This window comes from Monodon monoceros, unplaced genomic scaffold (assembly GCF_005190385.1).
Source record: "Monodon monoceros isolate NGI ecotype Baffin Bay Population unplaced genomic scaffold, NGI_Narwhal_1 Super_Scaffold_19, whole genome shotgun sequence".
In the NCBI taxonomy this organism is placed as follows: Eukaryota; Metazoa; Chordata; class Mammalia; order Artiodactyla; family Monodontidae; genus Monodon; species Monodon monoceros.
This window is the reverse complement of record NW_021703775.1, coordinates 59,541,427-59,568,299: the sequence shown is the minus strand read 5'-3', so window position 1 is coordinate 59,568,299 and position 26,873 is coordinate 59,541,427. Positions and strand designations below refer to the sequence as shown.

Sequence of the window (26,873 nt, the reverse complement as noted above, 5' to 3'; positions counted from 1 at the left end):
CCTGGCTTCTGCCCTCCAGCCAGAGAACCAGATAATCCACTGGTACAGAAGTGCCTTCAGAGAGGGACCTTGCCTTTTTCTCTTCTTCTTTTTTCTTCCTTCACAGTATGCTTGATGGGGGCCGCAGGGTTAAAACTTATGGTACTGTGGTTGCCTGCTTCATTCCCCCAGAGGAGGTCGTCGTCCTCATTTGCAGATATATCTGTCACTTTAAAGTATTACATGTAAAAACAATCATCATACATAAAACAGAAAGTTATTTTTAGATAAATATATGCATCAAAATGCCAGACATTTTATAATGAAATACTCAGCCCCAGTCTTCCTCCTTGCCAGCTCCCCACCATCCGTCTGTTAGCTTTATAGCATGTGCTAAGTCATCTTTGACTGTTTACTCAACTTCTTTGCCACATTTGTTTTGTAGTCATGTCCCAGCTGTTTCTGGATCTATGGTATTTCTAACATCTTTGTTCTTGTGGCTGCATTTCTAATGTGGTCTGTGAATAGGTCTGGACTGCAGAGATTTCCTCTTCCAAAGTTTCTAACCATGGGTCAGATTTTTTTTAACTGCTTGGTAAATGTTCAAGCCAAGCAAGCCCTTGCCCTTGTTCGTCTCTTGAACTGTTTCATCAGAAATGCCTTGGGCTGATTGTCACCATCCATAGAACCACCACTGGTTTTAACTCTCTGTCTTTCTCTGTGTCTGCATCTTAACTCTTCAGTGTCTTGTTCCCTTCTTTTCTTGAACAGAAGATTTGGGTCATATTACAGTTCTCTAACGTTGATGGAAATGAAAATGCCAGTGCTAAGACAGGGTTTCCAGGAAGCAAGGAGACTACAAAAATTTGAAGAGCCAGTGTTTCATTTGGGGACTCAAAATGCAAGGAAACGTAACGGTGAATGGTGCCTCTGTTTGCCCCCCAGTTTTCAGCGTGGACTGCAGCACTGTGGAGTGTCCCTCCGTTCAGCAGGCCGTGTGCCCCCTGGACAGCTATGAAACTCAAGTCAGACTCACAGCGGATGGTTGCTGCACCCTGCCAACAAGGTCGGTCCGTCATTCGTTTTTTACGCTTTCTCCTCTGTCCTGTGTGTTAGCATCACGAAAGGCACAGTTTCAGGCATGCCGTTCGTTTTCTCCAAGGGTCAGAGAACCCTAATATCCTCCTGTTTCTATGGAGAAATCACTGAACGGTTACTATGACTTGGTAGTTCCATGTATCGTTCCTGGGGCCAAAGTCAACTGTCCTCAGGTTAAGTCCCTAATCCTTAGAGGTTCCTCAGGTTGGGGTGCCTGTGCACTTTTGCAGGCTGCAAACTAAACAGGCACGTGTGTCCCTCAGTCTGGAGCCGGGGAGGCAGCAAGGTATCGATCCATAGTAGGCATGTTATTTTATCCTGTGCGGTGAATCTTACAGGTGTTTAACCATTGTTTCCAATGGGGTGAAACACTGCATGCATCATAGAATTGCTCCCCAGGGATCCTTGACGTTTGCAATCACACATCTACCCAGACCTATAACTTGCTGAGGCAACAAGGAGTTTAAATTCCTATAATGCTTTCTGGAGGAACAAGCACATCTCTCTTTGGCTTGGTGGGGAAAAAGCTGCTGTCAGTTTAGTCTTAGTAGCCGGACATCCCCTTAACCCTGCAGGGCCAGACTTACTCCAGAACGCAAGGGTCCCCAGGCCCCCCATCCTTGACAGTCTTCATAGCACCACTGTAGAGCTGGTACTTTGTGCTTTGCTTTGGGAAAGACCGTGCTTGGAATCATGGGGTTTACGTTCTATTTCGCCTGCTGAGTGCCCTCCCCTCTTCCCTACCAGGTCCTCCCCTCCATATTTCCCAGGTCACTAAGTCATGATTTTGACTAAACCATCTCATTTCTTTGAACTTTTGCTTTACATTTAATATCCAGAGTTAACATGGTACTTTCCTTAACCCCATATCTAAGCTCTCTCTCCCTCAGTCCCTGTGCCAGGCACTTAGCATCTGTGTTTGTTGCATGAGTAATTGTGATTAAACAAATGGTTTGCTAAGGTAGGAATGTGTATGGTCTGTAGTTAAGGAAAGTATCAGTCATTTGTCCATGATTGAAGTAGACATCCAGAGTTTGTTCTGATAACTACTTTTTTCTTCTTCCTTCTCTTAAAAAGTGTTAGTTCTTTGACATTTACTAGCCATTGTTGTGTCAGAAACCGTAGGATTCTCTCAGACATATTTTACAGGACTTGCCCTATCCTTTATAGTGCATCATGAAACAGGCGCAGAGATTTTTGTGAAGGTAACATAGAGTGGCGTAGCACTTTCTTACGACACTGCGTTGTGATAATTTATGTGAAGATGTTTGGAAAGGGTTGAAGTATTGTGCAAACATAAGGTATTGCTAATCAGTAAGGGAGGAAATGGAGTATTACTAACAGGGACAGATGTCCCTTCAAGGTCTGCATGAAAAGGAAGGTGGCACATGATATTAGACCACCTAATTAATCAAGACTAAGCCAGTTGTCAATTAACAAGACCTTTAGAGAGCAAAAGGGACACTTCTCAATTCACTGTTACAAATGTAATGTAGCACCATTTGTATGTAGGAGGCACAGTAGGGTATTTTTTTCACTCTAAGGGGTCGAAATGGATAGGAGCAACAGGAAGACATACTTAATTTCAATTCAAGGAAAAAAAATTTTCTTACAACTAATGATGTACAGTCATGCACTGGGCTGCTTCCTGAGATAAACTGAGCTCCCTGGGGCCGGAGAGACTTCTCTCCGTCTGGATGGCCACCTTCCAGGAATGCTTAGAAGAAATGTTACCTTGGAAAGGAGGTTCAAGTAGAAGCCTTCCGTTTTTATCCCCAAGCTTCCGTGAGTCTGGTAAACATAAACCTTAGGGTGATTATTACGTATTGACCTAATTTTGACTTTGGCGTTCAGAACCAAAGGATATTCAGTTAAAGGGCTCTAATGAAGAAATTGGAAGCATGGAGAAGGAAGCCATCCAAAAATCCCAGGGTAAATTATTTGCAGGGAGGGATAAGTTCTCACAGCTCTTTGGTTTCCTGTATTTTAAATAGTCAGTGACCCTTCCTCCCCTGCTGCCCCTTCTCCACATGCATCCTGTGTTCCCACCTGAACTGGATTCCCTCCATCCCCCAAGCTGTCTCGGGCTCTGGGCCTTTGCATTTGCAGTGAGCTCTTCCCTGATTGCCTTCCCCTTCTACAAACTTCTCCTCTTTCAGGACTACATTTCCTTCTCTTTGAAGTGTTTTTCAGTCTTCAGCCCCTAAAGATGACTTAGGTGTCTCTCCTCTGCTCCCTTGTAATCTAATTCCCATGTATCTCTTTTTTTTTTTTTTTTTCCCCCATGTATCTCTTTATCATAGCCCTTTTCATAATACATGGAAATCATTGATTTTTTTTTGGTCAGTCTCTCCTACTCTCTGTGCTTCTCAGGGAAGGGAGTATTTTATAGCCTCTGGTACATAGAACAGGACTTGATATAAAATGGTAACTACATTTATGAATGAGTGAATGAATGAATGAATGAACAGGCCCACTATTGGCCATGATGACTTATATGTCGAGGAAGAGAAAAATTATCTTCCTCCCATTAGGCGGTAATACTACTCCTTGTCTCACTATAAAACCCTTGCAGTTTCCCCCCAACCCCCTTCTTTATGGCCAGTTCTCAGTATTGCAGAAATCCTCCACTCCAAGCACTGGGCTCACCTCTCAAAGCATGAGGTGTCTTTATCTCTACATTCTACCTTTTCTAATAGTATTGTTCATCCTGCAGGACTCCCAGTTAAATTCTACTTTATCCACAAGATCTTTGTTCTTCAGCCAACACCCGTCTCACTCCCTAGGTACTCCCAACATATCCTGTCCATGTTGCCAATTAATCATATACTTCCTTGCATTGTTATGTAACTGTTAACATGGGTAAAGTCTTGTCTCACCAGCTAAAGGACATTTCTACAGGTCAGGAATTGTGTCTTCTTTCTTTTCCTCTGTGTATGCATTAATTATGAATGAATCAGTAATGCAGAATACACTCAGACTGTGACTTAACCTAGTGGAGCATATTAAATGGGTTCCCACTTGTTAAGGAGGATGACAGACAGGTCATACTTTGATAAGAGAATAAAAACCCAAACAATCACGTGAAAGTGGAAATAAAAAGAAGAGAGCCTAATACGTTGTAATACTGGTAGTATTTTAAGAGAAGAAAACTACCTAACTTTATCCTTGTGTGTGATCCACGTCAAAGGTTTTCTCTTTGAGACCATGATTAGGTATAAAGAAGAGCATTTTAGAATATGCAAAGCCCTGTTATGATGACTTGGCCTTTACCAGCATATTTATAAAGAGCACTGCTAAGAAATTAGAGCCATTTGAGATCAAAACTGATTGTGTGGCGAATTCAGGGGGAAAAGCCCTTTACAGTCAGGGCAGAGTAAGGTAAAATATTGGAAACTTTAGCAGTAGAGGTTTACCTTAGGTGGAAGTCACAGCCCCTTTTTTGTAGGACTTATTATACTTGCATAGACTAAAAAAGGAATTTGTGGACATTCTGCCCTCATCTTAAAGAATAAATCCCTCCCTCCTTCATTACCATCCAAATGGAATTGCCATTCCCAGTGAGACTGTGTCACCCATTAAGGCCCCTGACTGCCCTGTTTGGGTGTAAGTACTTGCTCACTTGGTGAATTTTCTTTTGAGTTGCCTGTTCTCAGTTCATTTATTCATTCAGTTATTCATTCATTCATGGAACATGAGCTGAGCTCTTCCAAGTGATAGATACTCCCCTCCAGATGTCCTTATGGTGCATGGATATCTCTTTCCACTTCCATGCCTGACAAGTACTGGTTCTCCCACCCACCTCTGCCCTTTCTAAGGATATGTTAGTCCTTCTCCCCTTGCTGAGTCTCTGCGTTTTTTTAATGGCCCATCCTTCATTGTCCCCTCTTTCGCTGTCTTTTCTCCTGAACTTCATCCTGTTTAGATATAATTCTTTGTGATATAATTATCATTTTAAAATCTTCCTTCCCTCAACTTGGTTTAGGTGTCCAGGCACCCCGCTAATTCTTTTCATCCTCTTCTCTTCTGTTGGTGCTAGAATATGTTGTGAGGTATATGGCAGCTCATCATACCTTTCAGGAGATAGTGAAAAGGAATGAGACTTAGTGGCTCTGGGCCTTAAACTGGGCCTGAACCCTGCGTGATGACAAAAAGGAAAAATGGGACTGTCCATGGGGCTCATGACACCTCATGGTCTTTGCAAGACCCTTTGTACGTGTGTGCATGCCAGTGCCTCCATGGAAAAGGAAACTTACAAAGAGAAAGTTATGTCAAATGCTTTGATCAAATGATGTCTTTGCAGGGAAGGAAAAACAGGAAAGTCTTTAAGTAACATCTAGGTGGCAGTAACAGTGACAGCTTAACTTGTACCTTGCTGTTTACAAAGCATTTTTTACTTTTGCTGCCCTCATTTTGTCATCTTTCTGACTCCATGAGAAACTTACGGATATGAAAACAGAGGTTGAGAGAATAAGTGACTTGTGCAAGATCACAAATGTTTTTTGGTACAAGGGACAGAGCAGGTCCAAGTCTTCAGCCCAGGTTCTTTGATTCAAAGCCCTATGCTCTCCAGTGCAGTTTTTTTTTTTTTTTGTACAATGTTCTGTTGTTGCTTTTAAGTTCAGGAAATATATTAAAGAATATGAATTTATATCTCACCATCATGTTTGTTTATATCAGCATAGTACATATTAACACAATATACCCATGTTTCAGTTACACATTGCTGTGTAACAAGACACCCCCAAAAGTAGTTGCTTAAAACAATGAAGATTTATTATTTCTCATGCCTCAGTGTTTTAACTGGGAGGTTCTTCTGTAGGCAGCTGGTGGGTCATCTGGGGCTAGATGGTCTACGGTGGCATCATTCTCACATATCTGGCTGGAAAGGCCTGTCACCCCCTGTGTGGTCCTTCATCCTGGCTCCTCTATGTGATGGCAGAAGCAAGGGAGGAAGCAGCAAAGCCTTAAAAGAGACCAAGAACCTGGAGGTCACACAGCATGACCTCCACTGCATTCTGATAGTGTAAGCAATTCACAGGGAGAGCCTTGGTTCAAAGTGTGGGGCAGTGGATTCCACCTCTTGATGGGAGAAGCTGCAAAGAATTTGTGACTTTTTTTTTTTTGCGGTACACAGGCCTGTCACTGTTGTGGCCTCTCCCGTTGCGGAGCACAGGCTCCGGACGCGCAGGCTCAGCGGCCATGGCTCACGGGCCCAGCCGCTCCGTGGCATGTGGGATCTTCCTGGACCGGGGCACGAACCCGTGTCCCCTGCATCGGCAGGTGGACTCTCAACCACTGCGCCACCAGGGAAGCCCTGTGACCATTTTTAATCCACCATAACATACATGTCATCAAAATCGGGGCCTCCTTAGGTTTCATTTTCTAATGGTCGAAAGTTGGTGGAGTGTTGCAGCTCTGCGACCTTTCCAAAGACTAATGTCCTTCTGGCCCTGGGACTCAGCGCCCTCCTTTCTCTCAGCTGCTCTGTTTCTGCTTCTCCCTTCACTTGCCAGTCAGCGGTTCACCTGGGAGTAGATAAATGATTTAGGAGCCTCTGAGCACCACCTCGACTTTAAGCATCATTTAGCCGATCATTATTTTTAACTCCTCTCCTTATGGAATGTTGTGACTATCTAGTTAATCTTGGTTTTCTCTCATCACACAACAGGGAATGCCATTTTTGGACGCCATAAGATCTGCCTGATAAAACCAGGTCAATTTTTAAAACAAACAGAAAAAAAAAACCAAACTTTCAAAGATGTACATAGTAATTCCCTTGGTAATGGTTGATTCTGGAATGGATAGTTGTCTGAGGGAAATATACCCACCAGGTGTGGTTGGAGGGTAGATCCAGCCTGCGCTGTACCTCTGTGCATCCCATGTCCTCCTGTGTCGGCCAGCTTAGACTATTTATTAAGAAGAAAGCTCCCAGATCATGTTTTGTTTTGTTTTTTCTCTGCACTCCTCACCCTTTGCTATCCCCGATGTATGTGCTGCATTTTACAGAGTTTTCCCTTTGCCTCTGTAATTTTTCACCAGGCTTTTTAGATACAGGTTCACAGGGGAGAAATTAACTAGTTAAAAATCTAAAAAGTAATACCTTTACTGTATTCCCTTTTACCGTAAGTCAAATGAGTGTTTCAATATCCTTATGCCTTTTGCTTTGTTATGTAACTGTTCTTATGTTTTTATTAAGAAGATGAATGAATATAATATGTTATTGACAGTCACCCATTCTAAATTTACTTTAGTGAGATTTGTCCCCAACCTTTTGTTTTGAAACATTCTGTTTTCAATTTCTGTCTCTAAATATCCATTCCTTAATAGTTATTTAGAAAAATCCAATCCAGTTATTTTGAGGTGGAAATAAATTAAGTCAGTGTTTATAATGTTGAAAAACTTAAAATAGGGTTTCTCCTGGGTTGTGTGCAGTGTATCAAGCCAGGTTCCCAAGCTCTCTCCTGTCTGCAGCCTCTCTCTGACTACAGGGTCTGATTCTCTTCCAGAACCTATATCCAGAACATTTATATCTCTTGCTTTCTGAGACTATACTGAAAATCCTCTTTTATTTTTAAATCAAGATTTGGAAGCATTTTTAACTTTTTCTTCTTAGTCCAAAGTAATTAAAAATTTTAGATTATCTGTAGGCTAAAATGTTGACTGTTATGTGACTTTGGTTTTCTCGAAAACGTTTAATAGAATGTCTTGAGCACATTAGATTCTGAGTACAGTTCCAGTGAAAATGTAGCTGAACCTGAATCCCAGCGCTGCCCCACCCACAGGAGGCAGGTTGCATGGCTGTCCCGTTTCAGGAAGGGTCCTGCCCGCTGAGTGGCAGAGCCAGGCTTTGTGAGCACAAATCACCAGCTAGCACCGTACTGCTGTGGTCCTGAGCTCACTCCCCAAAGCCCCTCTCCGGCCCCACCACTCAGGGGACCTAACATTCCATGTCATACACTTGCTTTTACAGTGTAGTGTGTGGGCAAATGTGTACATGTGAGTAGACCGTTCAGCAGCTAAAGAATACTCCTTCACACGTCACCTGGTGCTATGCAGAAAAAACCTGTGCCTGGATAACTGAGTTCTAGAATCCAGGTCCACTTCTGCATGAATCTGGGCAAGCCTCACAACATCTGGGTCTGTTTTCTTACCTGAGAGAGAAGGAGGGGTGGAGGGATTTGATGATCTCAAAAGTAGCTTCTACTTAAATTTAAATTTTTTGACTTTTCCCAAACCCTTTAGAGAGGGGAAAAAAAAAAAACACCCCAATCTGCTGGTGATAGGAGACTCCTGAGAAAGAAATGAGAAGGGAAATTTTAGAAAATCCCAGAACTCAGAAGATAATGGGAGAGATATATGGTTTTCATCATGAAGGGGATAAAGTCCAAAGGAAGTCATAGTAGAATTACGGTTACTTTTTCTTTTTTTTCCATTTTCTTTTAAAAAAAATAGGAAAGGCAAAATGAAATAATAGTAATAATTTTTTCTTAGACTAATAATTTAAACCAGGATGCTCAGAACTGGTTGAATTGTGAAAACTGAGTGGTAATCCAACAAAATAGATTGCCTGTTGGTTAATGGCTAGTTGAATATTGCTAGTTAGTTGTTGTTTTTTTTTTTAATATCTGTAACTAGATAGCCCCTTATATAGCAGGAGCAGAGACTGTGTGGCCAAAGGCTGAATCCATAAGATAAGGACTTACTGTGTTAAACTGCTTTCTCATTGAATGTGGATATCTCTGCCTGTCGGCCTGCCTTTCTGGGTACGTTGTGGGGAGCGTGCTGGGTGTGGCATCCTCGTACCCCTGCATGCTCACCACCATGAACTCCCATCAGCCTGTGCATGGCTGCTGGCTGGCTCCCACACCAGTATTTGTACCTGTCTTTCCCCAGCTGTTGCTACCCCACTTCCCTTAAGGTAAAGTCTGTCTTTGTCTCTCTTCCCTGTCACTCCTCTTTATGCAGCGTCTCCATATTTTTATTGCATTTTTCTTTATTTCACACTAACTTGTATATACACACAGAGAGCATTATATTTGTGGAAGAGGTTTAGATTCTGTTCCTAACTTTATGATTACACCATTTCTTTCTATGTCTCTTAAAATAAAAAATGGTCTACTGAGTTAAGTTCCCTTTTCTTTGTTTGAGCCTCAGTTTTATTTCTGTCTTGTAAGACATTGACCTTAGAAGACAATTTCTCACTCATACTGTGTCATATTATAACAGCTACAAACACTGTAATTCCAGGAAAGGAAACAAGAAAAAAGGAAGGATGCCTAACCCTGTTGTATCAGAAAGATACATCAGATATACAGCCCATGACCAGAATGAAGGTCATGAATTTTTTTTCCTTTACCACAACATCTAGATAGTCATACTCTGCTGCTTCAGGTTGAAAATCTAGGATGCTTAGTTCCCATTCCTCCATCCTGATTTCTCTGTGCTCTCAAGAAAATTTGTCTTGTTGGTACTGTATTGTATTACAATAATAGAGTCTTAGCAGATTGCTGCACGATGTTTCTTGTGACTGGATGTAGATATTTAGAAAAGAAGCTTTCCGGGGTTTCAGAATTTATAGCCTGAAATTGACTCATCCCCGCTGAAGCCAACAGAATGGAATCTTTGGCAGGTTGTCTTTTCCTTTCAGAAGCGCTTGAGTTACAGCAAAATTAATCTAACCACGGGACTTCCCTCGTGGCGCAGTGGTTAAGAATCTGCCTGCCAATGCAGGGGACACGGGTTCGAGCCCTGGTCCAGGAAGATCCCACATGCTGCAGAGCAACTAAGCCCGTGCGCCACAACTACTGAGCCTGCGTTCTAGAGCCCGTGAGCCACAACTACTGAACCCGTGTGCCACAACTACTGAAGCCCACGCGCCTAGAGCCCGTGCTCCGCAACAAGACAAGCCACCACAGTGAGAAGCCTGCGCACCGCAACAAAGAGTAGCCCCTGCTCACTGCAACTAGAGAAAGACGACACGCAGCAACAAAGACCCAACACAACCAAAAAAAAATTAATTAATTAAAAAAAAATTAATCTAACCACAAAGCTACAGTGAGTGAAAACAAGGTGCAGATTTGGAAATGCTCAGTTAAATGGCCAAGACTCATTGAGAACCTCATGGAAGACAGAGAACACTGGGCTTGGTGGTAATGAATAAGATAGGGACAAGGCTTGAAGGAACTTATTACCTTACAAATATTACCTCCACCAGTCTCAGAAAAGTCGCAGACCTTTGGAAGGTAATAAGAAGGGAACACACACACACACACACACACAGAATCACTGATGATCATTTTTCATATCCCTCCATATTTGCCTGTAGTTTCAAAGCTTGGAATCTACAGGTATGATCTTACAGAGAAGTCCCATTGTATCCCTCTGCTCCATTAACATCTCTCCGCCTTTGAGTAATAGTCTTGGAGGGACAGTGTCAAGACTTTGCTGCTACACTTACACTTGGGTGATTCAGCTTTCCAGAGCTCCCCAGTCAAGCCTTGACTGCAGAGCCTCAGCCTATCATTCTGCTGGTTGACGCCTTTAGGAGGGTGTTGAGGGGCCAGAGGGTGGGTGGGAGGATTACACAAGGGTCAGGAACACGGAGGACAAGACTGTCATCACAGGGCACATCAGCCCAACCAGACACGGATGTCAAAGCCAGAAACTTCCTGCATGTGGCTCAGAAAAGGCAGGTTCCTTTTCAAAGCTCAGGGAGCCCCCCCTTAGTTCTTTGAGATGGTGTTAAGTTCTTTAGACCATCAAATAACAGTTATTGTAGATCCCTACGCTCTTAACAGTGTGCTAGGTAATTAAGTTGCGTGTATCATGCTTATGGAAACTAACCAGTGGAAATTATCCCTGAATATTCATTTTCAAAAGTACTTTATCAAATTAAGAATCTTGTAATGAATTATCATGTCCATCTGTTCCCAAGACCTCGTCTTGAAGAAGACGGCACTTACTAACAGTTTTGGGGGTTTTTTGATAAGATTAATCTTCTAGTAGACAAATATCTCTAATTCAGTTCACTTTTTGGTTGTTCCCTTTAATTTGAATAATTATCCAGCTTCTTTTGGGGAATAAATTAAGTTATCCAATATGTAAAATATGGATTAGCATAGCACAGATTTAAAACATTCCTGACTCTTGACATGCTGTCATGGTAGCATTCTCTCTGTTTCTAAACACATGCAGAAAAATTTGGAAATATATTTGAAGCCCTTCTTTCTCAACTAAGAAAAGAACATCTATTCTGTTGCCCTCTGTCACAGTAATTTTTGGCCCAAAAGAGCAAGTCAACTCATGACGAAAAAAGCCAGAGTCTATATTAAACTCTGATGTTTTTAAAACAAAATAATTGTAGGAATTCCATGTTATTATTGGACTTATCCCCAGAATGAAGAAAATATGCTTTCCTAGAAGTAAAGCCCTTGCCCATTGGAGATGAACTATCTCCCTAGTAGAGAGTTTAATTTGTCAATAATTCACTTCAGATGTGGAAGCCCTGCACTTCCTATACTAGTGCCTTGTGTCTTTGGCGTTTCACCATGCATTAGACCAGTGTCTAGTCTTAGTTTATATTTGTTTCAGTCCTGAAACAAAGCTCAGGGCTCTCACTCAGAGGCTTTCAGTTTGATCTGAGTGAGCCTGGCCATCACCAGATGATAAAGACATGGCCTTCTGACTCTCACTCAAAGAGAGTAACTCAGCTGAATTCCATAAGACTGTGGATTAAGTTGGAAAGCGGAATGCACAGCCTGGATAGTATTGAACCTCAGAGGGCTTTCCCCACCCACCCTCATTTGAAATCATCACCATCCTGACAGCTGAACGGGAGAACAGCTCCAGACAGTTCTGCAAAAATGTTTTGTGAAGCTGTTTACATAACTAATAAGCAAATCTAACATATTCAAACCCTACCTCTTCTGGAAATGCCAGAAGCAACCCCACATTTGGTGTACTGTATTTTACTCTTCATCTGCACCGTTACGTGGGATGTAAGTGATAGGACTCTACTGTGTGGACACAGAGTGCAGAGGGTTCAGGGTTATATTTGCCCAGCAGATGTTTAACTGCTTGACTGCAGCCCTGAAGGTGGAGGCAGCTGGTTTCTCTTGGACTTGATGCTCGGTTAGTCTGTTGTGAATGTATCACACAGACAAGTGCATTTTAAATGAACCTTTCCTGATTTTACCTTTGTTTGTATGTCATGACTCTTACGATAAGATGATGGAGTACTCTGATCTCCATCACTAGATCATGGATTCTTGAAGACTCTTATGACACTTCCTAAGACATTAGATTGTGTACTTTTTTGAGGACAAGGTTGCACCTTGTAAGTCTCAATCTCATCATTGCCTACCACAGTATATGCTTTTGGTTAAATTTATAGATAGTTAAGCTGTGGCAAGTCCTAGCATCAGAATCCCACAGTGTTTTTAGTCTGTGTGGAGAACAAATATTCGAGTGTTTATCATGCGCTGGATGTTATTGCTAACCTTGTAGGAATAAGATGTAGACACTGATGTCAAGGAGCTTACCATCTAAAGGAAAGGCATATACATGCCACATCTTCTTTATCCATTCATCTGTCGATGGACACTTAGGTTGCTTCCATGTCCTGGCTATTGTAAACAGAGCTGCAGTGAGCATTGTGATACATGACTCTTTGAATTATGGTTTTCTCAGGGTATACGCCCAGTAGTGGGATTGCTGGGTCGTATGGTAGTTCTATTTTTAGTTTTTTAAGGAACCTCCATACTGTTCTCCATAGTGGCTGTATCAATTTACATTCCCACCAACAGTGCAAGAGGGTTCCCTTTTCTCCACACCCTCTCCAGCATTTATTGTTTCTAGATTTTTTGATGATGGCCATTCTGACTGGTGTGAGGTGATACCTCATAGTTGTTTTGATTTGCATTTCTCTAATGATTAGTGATGTTGAGCATTCTTTCATGTGTTTGTTGGCTATCTGTATATCTTCTTTGGAGAAAGAAGATGTGGCACATATATACAATGGAATGTTACTCAGCCATAAAAAGAAACAAAATTGTGTTATTTGTAGTGAGGTGGATGGACCTAGAGTCTGCCATACAGAGTGAAGTAAGTCGGAAAGAGAAAAACAAATACCGTATGCTAACACATATATATGGAATCTTAAAAAAATAAATGGTTATGAAGAATCTAGGGGCAGGACAGGAATAAAGACACAGACGTAGAGAATGGACTTGAGGACACTGGGAGGGGGAAGGGTAAGCTATGACGAAGTGAGAGAGTGGCATGGACTTATATATACTACCAAATGTAAAATAGATAGCAAGTGGGAAGCAGCCGCATAGATCAGCTCGGTGCTTTGTGACCACCTAGAAGGGTGGGATAGGGAGGGTGGGAGGGAGACACAAGAGGGAGGAGATATGGGGATTTATGTATATGTATAGCTGATTCACTTTGTTATAAAGCAGAAACTAACACACCATTGTAAAGCAATTATACTCCAATAAAGATGTTAAAATTCATAAATAAAGGAAAGGCAAACATGTAGAAAACAATGCAATTTAGAGGGCCACGTGCTTTAGAGATAGAAGTGTGCAAAAAACAGTAAGCTCACAGAGCAAAGAGATCCTATTTGGAAAACTGTTGGATTTGACTTTTGAGCTCAGTCTTTAAGAATGAGTCAGAGTTCACCAGATGGAGAAAGAGGAAAGGGCATTCTAGGCTACTGTGGTCATTGATTTTTAAACTTTTAATGTGTCTTGCAACTTAAAACATTACCACTAGAAAAGGGAACCCTCTTGCACCGTTGGTGGGAATGTAAATTGATACAGCCACTATGGAGAACAATATGGAGTTTCCTTAAGAAACTAAAAGTAGAACTACCATACAACCCAGCAATCCCACTACTGGGCATATACCTTGAGAAAACCATACTTCAGAAAGAGTCATGTACGACAATGTTCATTGCAGCACTATTTACAATAGCCAGGACACGGAAGCAACCTAAGTGTCCACCGACAGATGAATGGATAAAGAAGATGTGGCACATATATCCAATGGAATATTACTCAGCCATAAAAAGAAACAAAATTGAGTTATTTGTCGTGAGGTGGATGGACATAGAGTCTGTCATACAGAGTGAAGTAAGTCGGAAAGAGAAAAACAAATACCGTATGCTGACACATATATATGGAATCTAAAAAAAAAAAAAAAAAAGGTTCTGAAGAACCTAGGAGCAGGACAGGAATAAAGATGCAGGCATAGACAATGGACTTGAGGACACGGGGAGGGGGAAGGGTAAGTTGGGACAAAGTGAGAGAGTGGCACGGACATATATACACTACCAAATGTAAAAGAGATAGCTAGTGGGAAGCAGCCGCATAGCACAGGGAGATCAGCTCGGTGCTTTGTGACCACCTAGAGGGGTGGGATAAGGAGGGTGGGAGGGAGACGCAAGAGGGAGGGGATATGGGGATACATGTATACGTATAGCTGACTCACTTTGTTATACAGCAGAAACTTAACATTTTAAAGCAATTATACTCCAATAAAGATGTTTAAAAAAAAAAGTCAACTACACTTCAGTAAAAAAAGAAAAGAAAAAGGAAAAAATATTACCACTAATCCTGCCTATCTTTATGATTCAAGAAAAATGGAATTCACGGCAGTGTTGGGTTTTTTTCGTAGATAATCATCCCTTGGCAAGACTCCATCACTTGTTCAAGATATTTATTACTTTCTTATTGCTTTCAATTAAAGGTACTTCTTAGTATGGTATGCAGGGCCCCTTGTTAACCAGCTCTGGCCTATCTCACTAGCCATGTCTCCTGCAAGTTCCCCCACAGTATCCTCCAGTCCCAAATCCCAGCACAGCATATGCTCCTGGTGGCTGAACCATTTGCTCCAACCTAAAACACTATATTCTTTTTCGCCCTGTAGATGTGAGTAGGTTCTTTCCTCTTCCTGGAATGTCTTTCCCTCCATCCCCACTTCCCCTTGTTTGATGGACACTTCCCATCTGTGCCCACTCACACTCCCCTACTCACACATATACACACAGCATCAACTCTTAGTGCCTCTAGTTGGCAGAATGATCCTTAGGGATGAATGGAGGTCTTTGGACAGGTGAGGGACTCCAGTGTTGAAGAGGTGGAATAGCTACTGCTGGGTGTGTACCCTTTTTTTTTTTTTTTCTCTCCACCAGTCATCAACAACTTGGGTATTTGCAGTTGGCAGCCTTTGGGCTGAATTTGACCCCAAGACATGTTTTCTTTGATTTGCCTTTTTTTTTTTTTGCCATCTTTAAATTAGTCATCAGCATTTAAAACCTGGGATGCTTGACTTAAAACTCTGGCTTCTCTTGAGCAGTTGAAAGGTATAGCAAACACTGTACGTTTCTGCATGGAGTGAGTAGTGAAGCCCCTTCAGAGGGCACAGACCCTCTAGAGTTGTCTGCAACATCCCACTTCCCTTTGAATGAAGACAGGTTTGCCATCTCTGGGTGTAACTGACTTGGGGTTGGTGTTGAGAGACAAGATATGGATGGAGGTTAAAGGGGCAGGAAATTTAGAAGTATCATGAAGGTGGTGACTCAGGTAAAACGCCATGGGTTTGGGCTGTATTGTTAAGGAGTTACCATCAGGATGAGGCCCACGCTAAGAAGAAAAGGGAGAGATTTGGGAGTGGATGTCTCCGGGAGGTTGAAGGGTTGGTGCAGTGGGAGCTTGGGCCTGAGAGACCTGGAAGGAAGGATGAATCGTTGTGCTCAGCGACTAGGATATCTGACTTGAAATTTGAGATTGCTGTGGCTAGTAAAGTAAGTGGCTGAAGTGGAGGGGCAGCAAGGGTCACTGGATTCCAAAAGATCAAGCGAGGTCAGGATGTTGAAACTGCTTCCTCCACATAGACCCGGAAGCTTCCAGTTTATAATGATATACATAAAATAGCTAACAGGTGTTGAGGGCTTCTGTGTTCCAGGCACTTTCCTGGGTACTTTTCACATATCAGTTTATTTAATCCACACAGCAGTCCTGTGAGATATGGGTACTTTAATCACCCTCATCCTACAGGCAGTACAAGTGAGGCTTGGAGGGGTGATGTGTTGCCCAAGGTCATACAGCTCCTAAGAGGCCAGAACTCAAACCTAAGACTGCCGGATGTCAGAGTACATTCTCTGAACCTCCACCCCCGTAGGAAATGGGCAGGAGGCAAAGTCACAGAGAGGGAGGGCCTGCATGAGGGAGGAAAGCGGTAGCTTTCCGTGGGCTAGCCCACGGCGGTCAGCTTGGAGACCGTCTGCCTCCCTTCCACCCCAGGTGAAGGGTGAGTGTGGGGAGATTCATGGTCTCAGTGTAAGGAAGTAGTGTTTTCAGGCGAGCCAGGTTAGGACAGATTTGAGTGGTATACTCCGTGACGATGTTCAGATGCCGAGAGAGGAAAGGGTGGGGAAGGCAGAGCAGTGGGCCTGGGAGGATGAGTCCCTGGGAAGCAGAGCGATTCTCTGTGGGGATGTGCCTTCCCTTGAGGACGGGAGACCAGAGGACCTTGCACTTTGCACTGATGACAAGGATGAGAGGTCTGGGAATCGACAGCCCACAGGGAGCCCGTGGACGGGTGCTCGGAGTCAGCTCTTTCAGCAGCAGCTCAGGCTGCAGGCAGCTCCGAGGAGGTGAAGGAGCATTAGCCACCCAAGCAGTGGAGGATTTGTCCGGATATTCAAATAGGAGGTTCAGTCCTGATGTCATTAGTGTTTGTGCGTCACGTGCTCCGGGGAGGAGACAGAATAGTCCCCATCCGATTGTGTTCTGGTTTGTGATTATGTATATCTGACACCTCCCTAAAGCAGACTTCCTAAATGGAGGGTCAGGACCCCGCGTACCCCCAGCCCTACCCAGCTGAGTGCCTACCACACGCACACGCACTCGGCAGGTAGTTACGGGATCACTGCACGTTCACCAGCAAGCCGAGTCCACGTTCCAAAGCATCCATTTCTAATACGGTCGGCGAATCCAGCCCTGAAATGGAAACACCTGACGCTTCTCTGATACGAGGTCCTGTCCCCACCAGACCCAGTCCTCCTCCTTCGCAGAGTGCCACGTGCCAGTTTCCCCTCCTTCCTGCTTTTCCCGCCTGGGTCTCCATGCGCCTCTCCTGTCCCCCTCTGCGGCCGTCCTGCCCACCAGGGGAGCACACGCCGGTGTCTTTCCCCCGGGCCCGGGGAGGTGAAGGCAGAGAGCCTGCCTGTCCTGGGATGTGGTTGTTATCAGCTTGTTGGGCTGAACTGAGTGCAGTTCAGGATGCCTGCCAGATCCCAGCTCTCACGGTTCAACAGGGGCATGGGCCCTGGGGGTGCTTCCCAGCTGTGTGTCTGTGCCTCTGGCTCCCTTGCAGGAGGGAGTCTCTTGGGAACTGCCCCAACTCTCCTCTTCTTTAAGTAGTCATGTGGAGGCGGTAACCGACGTGAAGTGCCCTTGCTTTCTCCTGACCTCACCTGCTTACTGTGGGGCTTGGCTCTGCAAGATAATTTATAGATCTTCCAGGAACCATGCGGGCCCACTGCCTCTATTTTCCTACAATTTATACCACTTTTCTCTCAAAATTAGCACCTAAGGATAAGTTTCCGGAGCCACAGGCCAGCCTTGAGGATCCAGCCATAATCGTCTGCTCCTTGGGAAAGCTGGGAAGAGGGCAGCTGAAATGACTGTCGTTAAGGGCTTACAGCGGACTCTATCATTATTGCCAGTACCGCGTAGTAAGAGATGAAGAGGAATATCTTACCTACTTGCCCTCAATTGATACTGTCCCTATACTGGAGCATATCCTTCAGTTGCTCCCCGCAGAAAAAAGCAAAACATGACAACAGCAACCAAAAATGCAGAGTGAGTTTGCTGTTGTCTCTGAAGGGAAAGTGGTGAAGAACATGGGGTTTCTGGTTTTACAGGTGAAAAGAGGAGCGGGGAGGCTTCTGGAAGGAGGCACGTGTGATCCTTAGAGCTGGGTGGTGTGCTTGCTGCTGCGACTAAGGCACATGCCTAACCCCCTGGGTGGTGGAAATGTAAGGCATCACAGGAGGAATGAGCAGGAGAAAGGGTGAAGGAGGGTTTGTTACTTAGCAGTAAATCTTACAATGAGGCGGGAGAAGCATGGTGGTCCTAAGAAACTTCCATAGGGAGGAGTGCAGTTTTCCATCAGGATAGTTGGACCCTCAGGTGGGAAACCCATTTCTTTTTGGATGTTTTATTTGCAGTCTTCTTTTCTTTTTTAAACTTATACATACCTAGAAAGAGGTAAGAAATTTAATCCATAGAAAGATAGTACATCAGATATAATTAAAGTTGAAAATACTTTTTACAGGATAAGAATATGTTTTATGTGTCATTGTAACTTCCTTTGCTGACAGTTTCATTGTTACCCTGTGTGGAATCCTAGTAGTACACGTGCTTTGCCCTTTTAATTCCACATTTATTCTTGTGTAAAGGGAGCCTTCCTTCCCACCTGAATAGAGTTGGTTTTGATTTATAGACAGTGATTCTCCCCTTTCAAAGGGCTCAACACTGAGTTTGGATGTGGAATAAATGCAGGTTTGGGAGACATGTTTGCAGGGGCCTCACTGAGTTGTTTTCCCTCCAGGAAGGGGCAGGGAATAAGGATCTGCTTGGGGAAGGTGAGGAGTCTGACAGTTTGCTGCTTTGCTGAGTGGTGGTGGGAGTGGCAGAGAGGATTCCTCTCCCCACGGTGTCTTCTTCTAACTCCCTGTCGTTTAGCATCCTTTACAGTTTCTCTAGTCACTCTGGTGAAACAAACTGTTGATTCTTCAACTTGTTGAGTATATTGTTTCTTTTCCTGCATTCCCCTCCAAAACAAAACAAAACAAAGCAGTGTCAGAGACAAGGCCCATCTGGAGCTGGGCCTGAAGGTTGAGGTGCTTGGTAAGGAGGAGGTGGGTGTGGAAGGGCGAGATGGTGGTGTGCTCCAAGGACAGGGTGCAGGTGAGGAGAAGCCGCAGAAGGGGATGAGATGGGATCAGACTGTGGCAGTGATGGGAAGGACAGTAATGGAATCACAGGATTTTATAGTTTGGAGAAAGCGCATTAAGGTCCAACCATCTTGTATTATGGACAAGAAAACTGAGCATCCCAGAGTTTAAGTGGCTTGCTAGCAGTCATCCATTTTCTGGTGGATGATGGATGGTATTGGATAGTAAATAAAGTTATGGTTTTCTTCACTCTATGTGTCTCTCACTCATAGGCAACTGTATTCAGGCAGGAGCAAGTGCTACTAATCAAAATGTGCTACTAATTAAAATGATAAAACTAGTTGTACATAGCTTTTTCCAATGGAAAGTGCAAATTAAACTGTGATGATTGAGACACTGCACCTTTAGGAGCAAGTTGTTCAGAAAGTGGGTCCCAGATTCCCCCCAGTGGAGTCTCCTGGAGAGCTTATTATACAGGCAGATTCTGGAGCCCTGCCCCAGACTCTGAGAAACAGTCTATGACTGTGGTACCCTGGAATCCGCATTCTAAACAAATTCCATAGTCTTTCCCTCCACAGACTGATTTTGAAAAGCACTGCACCAATTAGCCCTGAGTTTAAAATTTATAAACATAAAAACTGTAAAAACAATGCATGGCCTAACCTCTGACTTACTAGCCATGAAAAAAAAAAGTTTATTCTAGATTATTGTTTGGATGTCTTTATGTCATTCATTTTTTCATTTACAAGACAAATAAGACATGCCCCTGCACTAGGGGAATTCACAGGAGAAAGAGTAGGATTTTGACTTCATAGGAGGAACAGGTCCACTCCAAGAGGAGAGAAAACTAATCCTGGTTGCTTTTTTGGTCAGAGAAAGCCTTGGAGGGAGGTGGCCTTAAGGCTGTGTGGAATTCACCTGGGGCAAAAGAGAGGCAGGGATTTGAGGAAGAGTGGGCGCTGAGCTGTGGCACTGAGTGACGGGAGTGGACGCTGCGCTGCGGCGCTGAGTGATGGGAGTGGGTGTAGGGGTTCAGCGAATGGCAGATTGCCATTGTTACTCACGTGTGCAGGAGCATGTAGACGGGCCAGTAGAATGTGGAAGCTAGAGGAGAAGTAGAGCCTAGACTTGGGAGCACCTTGTCAGCTGTGCTAGGACTCTGGGACTGTCTGTGTAGACCAGGAAACAAACGACGGGAAGGGAATGTATTAGTGTGCACTGCCTTTGAGCCTGCAGAGCCAGCCAGCGTGGGCCTCCTAAGGAGGGGAGTGCCCTCTAGGGGCTTAGATGATTTCTCTGAGTGCTGTTCGTCTTTGTACTCCGCCACCCACATACCCACTAAGCTGAATCCATTACCTACTGGAGAGAGAAAAAAAGACAGCTTCACCAACCTACCTGGCTGCAGCCGTGATTACATTATGCAGACATTTATTAGTTTGGTACCTTGACTGATGATTATCTTAATACTGAGGATAACATTAAAGGCTTGATTTTTCAGGCAAATGGCAAACGCAAGTTGCTTCTTGTTGGAGGTTGAAAAGCCCTTAGCCCATGATTCTGTTTATGTGAACTGACCAAAATAGGTAGGTCCATAGAGAAAGAATAGAGATTCGTGGTTGCCAGCAGCTGGGAGAGGATAAATGGGAAGTACAGGGTTTCTTTATGAGATGATGAAAATGTTCTAAAATTAGGTAGCAGTGATGGTAGCACAACCCTGTGAATATAAAGACCATTGAATTGTATACTTTAAAAGGGTGAATTTTACAGTATGTGAATTGTATCTCAGTAAAATTGTTATTTTATTTGTTTTCTTTAAAAACCCTTAGCACTTCTGCTTCAGATGTCCTAAGAGAAGTATGGTATTTGGGGTTTCAGAGAGGAGCTATTATCTGAGGTTGGCCTGGAAAGGCAGATGGTATATAGACAGACAGCTGGAGATGAGGGCTAGATAAGGAATGTTCAGGAGAGAGTAGGGTGAGCAGTGGAAAGACAGCAAAGGGAGGGCTTGTTTGGAGAATAGAAGGTGACTGTAGCATCAGGAGAATGAAGAGAAATACTGCGAGATTGAATTCGAATAAAGATCTGTGGACTTGAGAGTGTTGAATGCTAGGGTGAGAAGTTGATCAGTTAAATGAAGAGTAACTGAAGGTTTTTGACTACAGAAGTACAAAAACTGAGCCATAGGATGGGCGTGGCATGAACTGGGAGAAGGGGAGACTTTGGTGAGAGGAGACCAGGTCGGAACCTAGAAGTTGGAGGAGGGAAGGTTTTAGAAGTGAGGGGTAAGTGTGGACATCGATTTACTCATAAGTTAGTCTGTTTCCTTAGCTACCAATCCACATGTTTTCTCCATTCCATTGCTTGCTGTTTATCCAGGCATTGTGGTAAAGGGTAAAAGGGAGATTGGGAGGAGGGACCAAAAAAATAATAAGAATGAAGAGAAAAGGTGATGAGGGCAAGATTCTGTCTGAGTGCTTCAGTTGTTCCGTAATTCAGTGACTCACTACAAGAAGACTCTAGGGGAGTGCCCTCTAGGCTCTTCTAGTGGAAAATACAGGATAGGAAACCTTGTTTGATTTTATTATGTATAGACATAATAAATTTCCTTGTCAAATAAGGGTCCTGATGAGGCCCCGTTTGTTACCTGAGAGTGTGTGTAGACTATCTGTCGAAAAATAACTCACATGAGTTGTATTATGTTGAACTCTGTGAAATTGCTATTTGACTATTTTTGATCTACAAAGAAAGCAGTTTCGTGAAGTCTCAACCTAATAGATACTTGCTCGATAGATATCTGATGACAGCCCAGATTTTAACCTTTTCTGATTCCTTCATAAGTTCCTTCTTTATTAAGGTGCTAATGGTCTTGAACATCTGCTAATCTTAGGTTCGGGGAAGCTGTGAAGAATCAAAAGGTGGCAGTAAGTAGGGAGGGCTTTCCAAGGGGCTGGTAGAGAAGGGAAAGGAGCTGGGAGCAAGCCTGCCGGCCAAAACCAGGGCATCTGAAACCTTGGGTCTTCAGTGTGCAGTCATTCTGGGTTTAGAAATAAAAATTCAACCTAAAGGGTTTTCCTTTCCTAAGTGGGTCACTAGGCAGTTGTGCAGTTTTAGATCTTCTGCAACATGCTGGAGACAACCTGTATGGATCTGAGAAAACAAGAGAGATGTTTCAGTGTTGGGAAATAGATCAAATGTCAAAAGCGGTAAAAAGGGCAAACTTAGTCATGGTTTTCAGGTTGGTGTGATTTCTGTTGGCCCAGCAGAAAGCCTGGCACGCAAGTGTTGAGGAAAGGTCTCTGAAGGGTTGAAAGGCATCAGAGGAGGTATTTATTGGTTGATCGTACGCTCCTTGGTGTCTAACCTAAAGTAATTTCCTCGAACACGTCAGTGGGAGAGAAGGGGAATTCCCAAAGATGTGGAAAAAGGTTAGTCAGCTATTCTTGTAGGATGCTTTCATTGTAATGACATCCAGATATTGGGATCAGGGTGGGGCCTCTCAGTACTCTACCCCCATTAATCTGTAAACTCTGAAGAGTTTAAGTTGTACAGAGTGTCAAGTGCAATAAATATTGTTACTGTAATGTCACAGGGATATGATCATCTACTTAAAACTGCAGTGCCTAGGCACATAAAAATGAGAGACTGTGGGATAACCTTACCAGGGACTAAAAGCTCAGTTCATATTTACTCAGCTGTAGAAGGTGATTGTCCTGTAGGAATAGAGATTATGAATCAAGAGCTCCTGGCTTTGCTCACACAAAACAGCCAAACATTTATTTTAAACCATAGTCAGAAATACCATTGCAGCAAAACTTTAATTACCTAACACCCTCTTCTCCAATATAATCCGTATATAACCATCTCCCCACAAGGAAGAAGCCTGAGAGGGGATATTCACACCTTTCCAGTGGCTTTAATGGTGTTTGGTGCAAATTTTAACTTAATTCGTTTCCTTTTTAGTTCCACAGTTAACTATAAATGTCATTAAACCTCTAGGCCTGATTATGGAAGTACTTGTGGACAACAGTCATATTTTAATTTATGAAAGATGCAAAGAAAAATAGAACAAAACAATCAAATAAGAAGAGGGAAAAAACAGAATTAATGTGCTAATGGTTCTTCCTTGCTGGGAATGTTACCCTCCCCTGATCTTGGCCTCTCTGGTACATAAATACCCACATACTTCTGGCAAGGATGTCTCTTTTTAGGATGTCTTCCTTTCACTCCTGCCAACCTGGGAACTCCCTTAGTCATCCTCTCTACCCTCTGACCCACGCTTCCATTGCCAGGGGAGTCCCAGGGCAGAGTCTAGCTGCTCCTTCCTTGTATTACAGTTACATCCTGACACCCTCCTGCCCTGAGCTTCTCATTTCCTGCCTCTTATTTCATTATGACACATCAACATCAGGCAGTTGACAATATCTTTTTCTCCTCTTATATTTACCTGCCTCTTATTTTCCTGTGGTCAGGCAACTTTTGCAGCGGAGTTGAAGTTAAGGGTGAGAGCCAACAGAGGTAGTTTGCATTCAGAGAAATGCACACATGCAGCCTAGAAGATCCAAAACATTAAGACTTTCAGCTTCCAGATAGCTGTCACAAACTCCATTTGCTAAAGCTTATGCCCTTTATTTATAAAGCTCCTCGGTCTTCAATCAGAATCTATTTCTTTTATTATACACAATTATAAATTAATTAATGTAGCTCCAGAGGAGGATGCTACTAGACACAATCACAAAGATTAAAAAAAAAAAAAAAAAAAAGCCAAACTAATAACCTATTAGTTGAAAGACGAGTCAGAAAATTTGCTGAAAAACACCTAAAGGTCAACAGCAACCAAGTAGCAACATAGAATCATTTAACGCAGGAGCATCATTCTGTGTCAGACCGTGTAAGCATCACTGATGTCTGGAGTAACAGGATAATGTATGCATGTAAAGATGGCCCTGAGTCATCAAGAAAATGTTTGTTATGCTCAATACCAGTCTGGTTAAGTAAGAAATGAAGTAATGCATTTTAGGAATATTTCTGTCAAAATGGTTAACGTTAAATATCTGGGCGTATACTAAGGAGATGAGCCTTAGTTATTTGGAATGCCAATTATGTTAGGACCCGCCCCCCATTCCCCAGCGACACCAGATAAACAGGACAGTGTCATAGAGAGGGGTGAATAGTTTTCCACAGCCACTTTGTTTGTGGTCTCCCGACTTCTATGTTGTTGTTTATTCATGGGGTTTTCCTTCCCTTTTCTTTGGTTTCAGATGCGAGTGTCTCTCTGGCTTATGTGGTTTCCCCGTGTGTGAGGTGGGATCCACTCCCCGCATAGTCTCTCGTGGAGATGGGACACCTGGAAAGTGCTGTGATGTCTTTGAATGTGTTAATGGTACGTGGGGTTTCTCTTGTTCTCAGAGAGTGTACATTTGTGCAGGAGGAGGAGGGAGGGTTCAATCTAGCTGTTTCTGTCTTTTAAAAGGCAGAGAATATACTCAGGGACTTGATGAAACTCAGAAAGAATATTTGTTTAAGATCCCACTAGGCAGTAGAGAAAGTTAGGAAAGGAATCATCATTCCATCCATTAGAAAGAGCATTTTGGAAGTGTAATTACAGACTGCATGTTGCCATCATATTCTGCTGTGTTTCGGTAGTTCAGAAATTTTAGGATTTTGCAAGAAAAGGATCATGGAAAATGTGGTCGTATCCCTCCTATCATTCAAGATCTCATTGCATTATTGTCAGAGGTAATCTTTGTAACTAACACCACATTGGAGTATCCACAATTTGAAAGAGAAAAGACACTGTTCCTTTAGTTGAGCATTTTCCTACTTAGAGGAAACACCTCTGGCCATTACTTGGTCAGTAGTATTGGCCTAGTTGGAGCTGGAACCTTGTGGACCAGAAAAACGATCCTTTAGTCATAAGATTACTTCAAATAGAATCCACCTTTCTCTCTTGGTGTGTGATGACCTGGCGTTTATTGAATTTAGATGCTAGAAGGGAGGAGAGCCTAAAACATGTCCCTCTATCAGAATTTTCAGAAGAAAAACAAAGAATAAACTCAAGTAAGTGAAATGTCAGTAATTTTAGAGGACATTATTTAGTCAACACCTAGACACACAAGGAAAATGATTTTGGATTTGGACAAATAGAACAAAATTATGCATATAGAAGCGTCCATATTTGCTGCCTACAAGAAATCGGGGTTCAGAAGATTTTCTGCCCTCCTCCCAAGCTGCCCCTCCCCCACAAGAAAAGGTTATATTAAAGTCCAGACCTGTTTCGCCGAGTCCTGTAGTTTTTAGTCCAGTGGCTGCATATTTTGTTTTGTTTTGCTTTGCTTTGCTTTGCTTTGAAGAAATACTCGTAGTATGGCTTTGTGGTTAGAAAAGAACATAGACTACAATTAAAAGACTTCAGTTTGAAAACTAGTTCCTCCACTTAGTAGCTGTGTAACTTTGGGCATCCCTTGGTCTCCCTGGGCCTCAGTTGCCACATCTGTCAAATGGAGTGAATAACAGTAAATTAAATGAGGTTTTATATGTGAAGCACTTGAAATTGTGCCTCAAGAGCAAATAGTCTTTATAATTTTGTGTGCCCACCTCCTGTTCATATCCAAAGATGCTGTTCTGGACATGGCAGGGGGATGGAGAAGGTGAGCGGAGGCTCCTGACTTAAAGACCTTTATAAATACAAGCAGGCAGGGAGAGGTGCAGGAAAAGTTCCATGTGCATAAATCTCTTCTCAGTGCTTCTCCCCACCCGTGTTATTATCCAGCCAGTAGTAATGTCTGTTAACCACCAGCAAATGGCCAAGCCTCTGGTATTGCTGAAGTTAGTTGATTGTAGGTGGCGTTTTGTGAATATTTAACTTGTACCATTGAGACAGAAATAGTTGGTTCTTGTCCTGGGCTCCCAGCATCTCAGACGTGCTTCCTTCCAGTATTCATTCCTCTGCATGTCTTTCTCTCATGCTAGAATCTGAACTGCCAGAGAACAGAGAATCTATCCTTGTGTCTGTGTTATTAGCACATTGCCTGCCTCTCAGAGTGCACCCAGCTTCTGATGCGTAGTTGGGTGGGTGAGTGAGCAAGTGATCTGATTCATATCATCTTAGTTCCCTCTAGAGTGGCTGTTAATTATCAGCCCATAGAGGGCTTACTTTGTGGGAATTCACCATCTTTACTGCCCTACGCTTTAATCTTAGGTCTCTTGTCCCCAGGAAACATCACCTCTAGAGGAGTGCCTTTCTTCTTTCCTTGCTTCTTGATTATAGAAACCCAAGTGTCATGACTTTCTCATCAGGACATTAACTTTACATCTCTCCCCAGTGTGATACGGTTGGACAGTTGATAACTGCCCCCCGCCCCCTCAGTGCCCTTGCCCCCATTTATAGAGCCCATTTATAGAAGTCACTTCAGGAACAGGACTTGCCTTCAGCTGTGAGAAAATGTTGAGATGACAAAGCAGTCACAGGATTTCTGGTGTTTGCCTGTTTCTTGCCACCATAAATTGGTTGGGTGATCTTTGCTTTATTTCGTGTCCTGCTACAGTGTGTCTATTTCTATATTAGTCATTCAATTGTAGATGAGACTAGAAACTACAGTCCTCTGAAGATTCAAAATCCCACAGAATAGTGTGTATGGAATTCTGTCTCAAAGCCTGTATTTCACTTTTTTTGTCATATACATACACACATACACACACCTCCCCTCCACACATACATATATTCGTATGTAAGTGTATGTGTTTGTTTGTTTATTTGGCAACTGGTGCCCTGGGAAAATCTTACTGTTGTCATAAGGTCACCATTAGAGGATATTACATATCAAAA

General features: G+C 43.1%; 1 protein-coding gene across 3 annotated transcripts in view; it reads left to right on the top strand.

Annotated features, from left to right (window-relative positions):
• The window catches only part of CRIM1 (cysteine rich transmembrane BMP regulator 1), a 208,590-nt gene that overhangs the window by 97,579 nt on the left and 84,138 nt on the right, over window positions 1–26,873 (top strand). For all 3 annotated transcript variants that reach the window (XM_029232033.1, XM_029232035.1, XM_029232034.1), the window contains exons 4-5: window positions 925–1,045; window positions 24,307–24,428. In XM_029232033.1, coding sequence (XP_029087866.1) covers window positions 925–1,045; window positions 24,307–24,428 — 243 coding nt within the window. The remainder of the gene's footprint in view (window positions 1–924; window positions 1,046–24,306; window positions 24,429–26,873) is intronic.